The sequence below is a fragment of the Anopheles coluzzii genome, chromosome 3 (assembly GCF_943734685.1).
Source record: "Anopheles coluzzii chromosome 3, AcolN3, whole genome shotgun sequence".
Classification (NCBI taxonomy): domain Eukaryota; kingdom Metazoa; phylum Arthropoda; class Insecta; order Diptera; family Culicidae; genus Anopheles; species Anopheles coluzzii.
In genome coordinates this window covers 16,298,096-16,307,934 of record NC_064671.1, presented here as the reverse complement: position 1 = coordinate 16,307,934, position 9,839 = coordinate 16,298,096, and the positions used below count along the sequence as shown (strand labels likewise).

Below are 9,839 nucleotides of genomic sequence, written 5' to 3'. Positions count from 1 at the left end.
AGGAATGATGGGAATGTTGATTCTGAGCATCTTTACACAGCTGCAGCAGCTGCTCTATAAATAATGATTTAAAAATAATATATAAAATAAACTATGAACTGCTAAACTGTAGTTTAGTTCCATTGTTAATGCATCATAATTAGCAAACATGTTGCAAAATGCTTAAACATACTTTTGACACGCGTTACAACGCTTTGAAAAGCGTAACAAAACCTCATCCGTTCTGGGATAGTTGTAAAAGTGACGTATTTTTGACAGCCTTTACAGTAACTGCTCTCTTTCTTCTACACTCCGCTGCAACGAAACGAACCGGGTAAAGTAACCCTTCCCTTCGCTCTATTGGAATACCAACTCGCTAATTGAACCATCGCTAAAGAACCCAAACTCCGAGACAAATCTGTACATTCACTCGAACCGTTTCAAGTGGATCTGCACGTGCAATGCACATAAGTAGGGATTCCCTCTTTAAAAAATATTGATCCCACACAGCACAAAACCCCCTTGGTGCAGAGTATGATGCGTTGCTCTCACGACGGACGCTGTTTTGACAGTTTATCATGCGTTAAAAGTAAGCATTAAGGTAAACGGTGATGGAAAACTGGCCCTAGGTGGCAAGGGAAACGACGACGGTTCGATCGGACCGATGCAGCAGCAGCAGCAGCAGCAGACCGATGCTGATTGCACACGTGCAGCGGAAGAAGCGGTTCGAGATGATGACACGGGACACGATGCCTTAAAGTGGAGTTACGATGAGGTGAGCGGGTTTTGGGAACCGTTTATTTTTGCCGTTGGGGGTTTTCTTTCATAAAACCCCTTTTCAATGTTGTTCCATCCTATTAGGATATCTTTTGTTAGAGAAAATGTTGAAAAGTTGTTGAGAAAAATGGTAACGAAGCGTTTTCCCACCAACCAATTAGGTGGTTTTAATCCTATACAAAAAAAAAACAAACTCTCATCCGCATGATCGTTTACCATTTAATCAGAATATCCGGCTTAGGTATCACTTGTGACATGTATCCGGCATAAAGCTACATTGCTCGTGAAACCAACATGTTCAGTGTGCATTGTATGGTTTCATATTCCAATTTAATAATTACCTCAGAAATTGAACATTGTGTTGGCTAATTAGGTTAATAATACGATCCCCACAAGAGTATGAATGATTGTAAGAAGAGCTATTCAGCTTCTTAAATGCTACAATGAATTGGATTGCAGTAGACAATAATGAAAAGAGCTATGAGATTAAACTTGCCAGTCCAGTCGGTCTAGTTATTTCTATGAAACCAAAATACAAAGTACGGCAATTGTTTTTACACATCATAACCTAAATTACAGAAAATATTATAGGCTTCAACTAAGTGACAATGCGCTCCGTGCGAAGTTCGCACGTCTAGATACAACAATCCAAACCAGGCTGACCAGACCGAGTTGACGAAAAATCGGGACACGCAGTAAAAGAAACAAGAAATCGTTTTTTTAGAAGACAAACAATAAGGAAGCATTCTCCTTTACTTTTATAACAATACAATATTACTTCGACGTTAAATGTTCATTTTCTACGCTTGTTGACTAGTGGTGTGCCAAATGAACCAGAACCGTATGGTCCATTCAGTTCGTGTGAAAAAAAGAATGAACCGGTTCACAAGAAATGAACGCTATGGTTTCTTTGGATATATTAGGCCGCAAATATACGACGCGCGTTTCCGCGCCCGCGGAAACGCGTATAACAATCTAGCCATAGAAATGAAATGTCATTCGAACGCGCTACCGCGGAAACGCAGAGATGCTTATGCAGGATATCTCTGCGGAACTGTTATACGCGTTTGAACGCGCCCGCGGAAACGTGCGTCGTGTATTTGCGGCCTTAGGCTGGAAATAGACGAACCGAGATCATCGCGGTACCGCGAAAATCGCGTATGACTTGAGCTGTCAATTATGTTATAAAATCTGACAGATAGGCGAGATAATCGCGGTTCGTGTATGGAACCATCCGAGGTCTGGTGACGATTGAATGTGCCAAGAAGAAATATTTTTCTATCAATTTGCGAATCAAATTATTTATTTCACATAGTGTATGCAAAATAAAATACAAAGCTCATTTCTCGACACGAGTTTTCACACAAACCCGCCAGAAAAAGTAAAAATAATCGGTTCGCGCTACCGCGAAAATCTCAGCAATACCGAAGTTGGGTATCTCTGCGAAACAGCAGGCGCGATTGGAGGCGCGGAAGATTTGACAGCTCTACTGTTATACAACTGTTATAAACAAGGCGCGAATTTCGCGGTACCGCGACGATCTCGGTTCGTCTATTTCCAGCCTTAAAATAATCAAAAATCACGAAACTGAGTGCAAACATTCATGATCATTTTTAAATAAATAACAGAAAAACATGCCAACATTCGTAAATTTAGAATAAAAACAAGAAATGACCAATTTTAAACGGCTTGTGTAAATCGCTTTCTAGTGTCAAATGATAGATTGTTAATATTGGTTTGCTTTTCATGCAATCAGACCAACAGATTAATCTGTAGTTCTAACGATTTTCGAATAGTGTACCGATTCACAGGCTTTACATGTATTGCTGTTTGAAAAAAAAACAAAAGAACCAAAATCACGTTCACGTTCAAAGCAATAAAGGACTCGGTTCATTCACGTTCTACAAAATGAACTGAAATGCCCACCTCTGTTGCCCACTATCCACTAAACATCAAAGTTCAATTCTTTCTATGTTTATTCTGAACATCTTTTCTCAATTGTTTCAGTGCTGTCAGAAAGGCATAAAACATATTATATAATGTTCATTGTTCAGTTCAGTTCACAGTACTCTAGCGACTTGTTTTTCTTTTCCCTAGGCACACGCCTCAAACAATCTGTATCTAAAAAGAATTCAACGTTCCGTTAAATACGGAACGCCTGGTCAGCCTTGCTCAAAAGGTGCCGCGAATGTTTACCAGCACAAGAAGCAGTGCTTTAAACTAATCCCTATATCAACGACTATTATCACCGAAATTGAATAGTAATAGGAGGCTCGACTTATACGAATCAGTCGAGAGATTAAAATCAAAATGTTCAAAATTGAGCTTCCAAGACTATTGCTTTCAAAACTTTTGCGACCAAGACTTTTGCGACCAAGGAGTTTGAGACCAGGATTTTTGCAAACCAAGAGTTTTGCAAACCATATTTTTGATTATTACGACCATGATTTTGCGAACTAAGAATAAGAAACTTACACCTTTGAAATCATTCAATTAAATTCGACTAATTTATTGTATATGGCTTCCAGTAAAGGCTTTACGGACGCTTAAGCAAAACGGTGATTAGGGATTACAACAGTGCCGGATGTGGAGTGTTCGGTTCTGTTGGGCATGGAAATAAGGGTAGGGATTTGTCATGGTTTGTTAGCATATCTGTCATGGTCCTTGGGACGCCATAGCGCTGAACGTGTTAATAGATAAAGAGTAAATCCGCAAAAGAATGATCCTCGCTACTTACTTACTAGCTGATTATGGAAAGAAATTGTAGTTTTAAGATAATTCAATTTTTCGTTACTTAATGAATTGATTGTGATGTTTCTAACATAGAAAGTACTGCAGAAATCGCATTAAATCTAGTAAAATTCTTGCAAAACCCATTTGTGTCTGATATTTCACCACACATGATCCAGTCATGGTTTTTTTTTTGTATGTCAATGTATTAGATTGCCAGACAGGCATATGGGACATATGGATTAGCAAGCAAAGAGATTAGCTGTCGAAAAAGCGTTCGATTTTAAAAGAAGTTAATTGTCAAAAGATCACTGTACCTATTTATCATGCGCATCTTCAACTATCAGAACTATCTCCTACACTAATATAAGGTTCTATTACATTTTGCCACTTTGCTCACCAGTCTTGCAGCCACAGTTGGGTTTATAAAATATAGCTTTAATTACTCCAACTTCAGACACATCTTTAACATGCTGAATGCGAATGTAACGAACAATACTTATTTCAAAATGGGCTACGGTTAAATATGGTGAGTGCGCTTCACATGTGACGCCTTTGGTCCAACACTCTTTATCGACGGACACTCTTACGGTATAGTTTGTTTGGTGATAGAATTTTCTTCCCTTCCTCCTTCTATCAACTTGGATACCGTTGACTTTGAAGTAATTACCCAAATCGATTTCACCATTTCGGCTACATGAGCCTGAAGATGAGTTAGACCACTTAATTTTATTCCAGTCTATAATCCGCTCTGGCACTGCAAAGAAAAAGGATAGGTCAAGTACAGATAAACTACTGTTTCACAATTTATGCTTACAACAGGATACAGCACGATATGGTAATACGGTTAGCTTTTCTTTCTCAGCCAATATGTCCAGCAAACGATTGGGGCTCAGTACATTCGCACTCCGCACCACATTCAACAATTCATGCTGAGACATCAGCGTAAACCGTACCAGGTTATAGAGCTTTTCAGCTCGGTTTGTCTGCATTGCTTTACTCGGTTTGTCTGCATTGTATAAATACCAATCACGAACGGCGTTGAAAATATCGAATTCATCAGCGGCGAAAGTATCCCGCTGCAATAAACCGAACAGGGCCTCGTAGGAGATGCGACGGAAGTTATACGACTGAATGATACTGTTCGCATTCTCGTCCATAAACGTGTAGCACGTGGAAGACAGTTCGGTAAGGTCTAGTAAACGAGCCGTTTCTAAAATAACGCACACATTGTTCATGCCAATAACATTGCCCAGGTGATTTGCTAAAGCCTTCTGTAGGTCGATGAACCCATATTGATGAGCTAACTCAAGTGTATCTATAATGTCGCCGATCTTCATCTGTTTCAGTGACAAACTGCCGGTGTAGATGTACTTCATCAGATACTTGAACGCGTCGACCGAAACATGCAGTGTAATCTCATTCTGCTTTGACTCCTTCAGCGCACCAAATAATAAGGCCCGGAAATATTCACTTCTGGTCGCCAGAATGATCCGATGCGCTGGCAGATGTTGACCCTTCACTGTAAAGGTGACGTCCGCATTGTCGGCGTTCATGCACAACTGAGCAAGCTGTTCTACCAACACTGCTGTTTGCTCGATTTCCGTCGAAGACATGCTGCTACTGTTGTTCAGTCAACTTGCTAATAACACTTTTAAACACAACTTTTCCATTGGCGTGTGTGTGAACCTGTAATGGCGTGATCGTCTCACCTTCTACACAAACGGTGTGATCAAATGGATTATCGGGGACGATCTCTAGGCAACGATCACTACCCGCTGGACAATGCATGGTTTCGTGCGATATTGTTTGATCAACACTCACCGTGCGCCCAGACATTCCGCGAAATAGCGTAGCGCCGTGAAGCGTGAAACCAAAATCTCATGACATTCGATGATTCGATGATACATTTACCATCTGGTTCACGCAAGGTGCATTAAAAGGGATCAGTGTGGTGGAAAAGCGCCTTTGGGGGGTCACCATATTTGAGGGATTTTGTGAAAATGTAGTTTATTGTGATTCTCCGCTTTATTCTCGGTGAAAAATCATATTCATAAGGGAGTTACATGGAAATGCATTTAATTAATCATTTTAACATGTTTTATGGTTATGGTTAATAGTTGAAAAATTTACGTTCATTTTTACTCAAGCGGTAACCGAGGCTAAAGGTCGCATTACAGTCGAACGTGAACGTGAAATCGTCTGGTGAATCGTTGACAATTTATTTTTTTTACATTAAAATGTACCGAATCCAGTCGCTCTGTCGGCGAGAAATTAAAGCTTAAATCAAAACAAACAATACAGAAATTCAAACAAGACCCGTTAGGACCATATTGCCCACACGTAAAGATCTGTAGGATCGTTTAAATTCGTTTCCATTCAACTTTCGTTTTGTTTTCGTTATTTAAAAATGTATTAGTGGACTTATGCAATATAATAGCAGATAAATGATATTGATTTATTATATTTAAATGAATTAAACGAATAACATGTTAACTACTAATATCAAATTGTATAGTACCGCATATTGAAATCTTGTTATTATAAACTATGTTATTAAATTATTATAATATAGTTTATATTAATTTGCTTAAAAATAATTTAAGGACTCTATCGTTGAACCATATGGCTTTCAGCCGTTGACATTTTTCACGGAAAAAATTAAATTTTTTCATCCAATTCTAAACGGTAAAATTGAACAGCTTCAATAATTTGACATGCATTTTGCTCCACTCAGAATTTCACACTTTGTTCGCGGTGAAAAATATTGGTCAGCGGCGAACAAGGAAATACATTTAATTCACTATTTAAGCATGCTTTATAGCCTCAATAGTAGGGAAATTGAATTTCCTTTGTATTGGTGTACGATGAGAAATATGTAATGGTTAATGTGTAATGACAAATATCGAAAAAAAAACAAAATTTCACGTTCACTTTCACGCAAAGTCTAAAGCGGCCTTAAAGGTCTGTATTCCACATCCTGATCTCATGAACTGTTGCCTCAATGACCATTGCAATTTACACCTTCATCTCTACGACCGGCATACTCGCAGGTATCCCATACATTTGTTACGGGATGTTGTACATTTTCATATTAAAACTTCAATAACTTTGTTTGTATTGATAATTTAAATTAAATTTAAATTAATATTAAATTTCATTTAGTACAAAGGTGTGGACATTAGGCTTATTTATTTTAATAAAGAAATGGACATTTTAATGTTTATTTTCCTTTTTTTGTAATATTTTGTGATATATGACAACCGATTTTTTGTTACAAGTAGCTTTCAATGCCAAGCACACTAGTGTGTGGTACAGGTTGGCCTTGACCGACATCGGTTGTTGAGACAAAGAAAACAAAAAAAAAACCTTCATTGCGGCACCATATTAAATAAATACGTAGTTTTGTACTTCTTGAATAATTCTGATAAATTAGCTAAAATGCTAACAATAAAACTGATACAGGGTTTCACACGATTTATTGGTCGATTCTCATAATTTTTTTAATTCAATTGTAGTGATATCCAATTAGACGATGCCAATGGGAATGAACCAAAAATCGATCGAATACGATGAGTAAATCGTGAGACGAGCCCAAACAATTATGGAAACCGACCAATAAATCGCGGGGGAAACCCTGTGTAAGCGCAGGCTGGTTCTCTTAATAACGAAAAGAATCTTGCTCGCACATAAAGCATGCTTCCTACTCACACAAGGGCAGACTAAAGAGACTGTCACACTGCGCGCGGTACAAAAGGATACGGGTACCAAAGGATAAAGCATACCCTTTGCAAAGAGAACGTTTATGCATCGCTAGCGTAGCATGTTGCCGGTGAATGGGGTGGTTCGTTGCGACCGGCAGAAAGCATACTTACCTGGCACAGGGGTTACCGTGATCACAAAGGCGGTTCCCCCAGGGCGAGGCCAAGCCATTGCACACTTAGGCTGGGTTGACCTCTGCGATTATCCCTCATGTGGATAACTCGTGTGCGCTATTTTTGGTAGCCGGGAAGTGCGTCCGCGCACATCCCGAATTTTTTATAAATACATAATCTTTGATAAATATTTATTAAGTTGAAAAATAATCGTGTGAGGTTAATAATCAGACACACAGCTTATTCTGGGAGAGATAATTGTCCAAATACAGGAAATCGTTTCTTAGCCCACTTGGCAAGTTTATGTAAGAAGGAGTGACTTTAACCGAACGGCCACACAGGGTGAAATATACAGCAAAATGATCTATTTGAAAGATTTAATATCGAACAGGTAAAGCTAATCGGTTATGGGCAAGGTCTGTGTAGCAACGAGGTCAAATATCGGTTTGGTTCTTGTGATGAATACCATTAAAAACATGACTCGAAAGGGGCTTTCAGATATCAAACGGCCTGTATCAAACTATTGGCTACTTGTCAAATCGTTCTACATTAGCTACAACATCTGCTTTCGATAATCACTCAAAAAGAGTACAGGTAGTCCCCGAATTACACGGTACCTCTTATACGCGGCTTTAAAAATTCGACAGTTCTTTGAGCAAATTGTACTTATTTCACACATCAATTGTCAAATGCCAAATTATTTTCCTATTGTTACAAACCTTTTTAAACAGTTTAAAACTGTTAAATTCAGTCTGAATCGTATCAACTAATTAATTAGGTGGCTAAAACTACCCCCTTTACACGAAAACTACTTGCAAAATGGCACGAAAATTAGTGATATTTTGGCTGGAAAGTACGAGATTCAATTTTGGCCGTTTTCGGTCCCCATTCACTGTGTATCCCTGGCATCGGTCTTGGCAGAGGGATTCCAATTCCACCTACCCACTGTAGTATGTCCTTTAAATGGAACATTCACAAATTGGAAGAAATGATGAGAACTTAACTATAAAACTTATTAGAATAATTAATTAAATGCATATTCTTGATATTCTCGCCTTTTTCACTGTTAATTCATTTAATTTATTATTTTAGCATGCTTTATAGTTCTATAGAATAAAAAAATTAGGAAGAAGAAGAAGAAGAAGTTAAAGATATGGCGGGCAAAGGGATTGAAATAGAAGGGACTTATAAAATAATTGCGAAACAAATATCATAAATTGCTAAAAATAATGCAATAATGCAGTTCTTATTTTCTAAAAAATTCAGTAACAAATGTCCAAATAGCACAATTTATGTAAACATGTGAAATGTATACTTAATTGAACATTAAAATAATATAGTACCAAACACAATTTTGGAATACCAGTTTAAGTAATACCCACTTAACACTTAACAGTCCAATAGCACATGACCTAGTTGTCCTCTTGAACCGATCATCTGAAACACAACACAGCACACTACTCTCCCAGTATTTGCAAACAAAAAAACCAACACGACTTTCCCACACTCACTAAATGCTTTATCAAAAAGCTAAGCACACTCGCTCACACAAAATGGTGCAAAACAAAAGCCTGTCACCAAAACCGATGACACCGATGAAATTGGCACAAATGAAAATTCAAACACCAGCCGCCAATTTCAGCATCCACGCGCATACCGCGCGCCAAGGCATCATCACCGTCATGAGTAGAGCCGAAGCGTGCAATTCTCTCCCTGCGGTGGTCCGGGATCCGGTATGTCCCGATCAGCTCACCTAAGCTCGCTCGATAGTTGGCCAAAGCGAAACGAAACCCACCGATAAGCTGCTTCCGGTAGGGCGCGTTGCCGAATCTAGCGCATAGAATGTATGCCAACTAGCTGGCTGCTCCTCGCTACCCAGCACATTTGCGCAGTTGTGCCCTGTTGGGCAAGTATATTCGACTAAACTGCAGCCCAGCGGCATCCCCGAAATGGAAACAGCTTGTCATTGCGAGAAACTACTGCCGCCCACTGACACTGCGAGAAAAGGCACCACTTGCATCCGTCAATTGCAGCGCTTCATTGCGAGTTCGAGGGGGGGGGGGGGCACCACCAAAAAGTCATCAAGCTGGAACTAAGTTGGAGGGACCAAGAAGAGAAACCTACCACTACTACACTCTGGAGGGTAAACATGGCGGAGGAACAGTGTCGACACAACACCAACAAACTCAGCATCAATGAGGACGAGAAAGTTGTTGTTTTTGAGCCTCCCTGAGGGCTACCTAACCCAAAAAAAAAAAAACGAATTCAAACACCAAAGCCTCGCTGGCAAATAATTGAAATTCGCTGGCCAATAGAATGGTGGATCCCCTTTCATACATCACCTGGCCCCGATTGGCCGGCAGCACAGAACGGAACGGGAGGGAACCAATTCTGCAACAAAATTTGAATTAATCCGCCGCTAGAAAGGACTTGCACGGGTGTTTGTGTGGGTCATCAGACCGATCCTCACCGGAAACC

General features: G+C 39.4%; 1 protein-coding gene and 1 non-coding gene across 2 annotated transcripts; one reads left to right on the top strand and one right to left on the bottom strand.

Moving 5' to 3' along the window:
* Positions 1 to 3,719: 3,719 nt before the first annotated feature.
* Positions 3,720 to 5,316, bottom strand: LOC120957285 (BTB/POZ domain-containing protein 9-like). Its single transcript, XM_040379401.2, has 2 exons — positions 4,304 to 5,316; positions 3,720 to 4,243 (listed from the first exon to the last, which is right to left on the bottom strand). The coding sequence occupies exons 1-2, from the start codon at positions 5,100 to 5,102 to the stop codon at positions 3,864 to 3,866; spliced, it is 1,179 nt and encodes a 392-aa protein (XP_040235335.2). The 5' UTR covers positions 5,103 to 5,316; the 3' UTR covers positions 3,720 to 3,863.
* A 2,037-nt stretch (positions 5,317 to 7,353) lies between these two features.
* On the top strand, positions 7,354 to 7,519 carry LOC120960254 (U1 spliceosomal RNA). Its single transcript, XR_005752310.2, has one exon. It is a non-coding gene; the product is annotated as a U1 spliceosomal RNA (small nuclear RNA).
* The last annotated feature ends 2,320 nt before the right edge of the window (positions 7,520 to 9,839 follow it).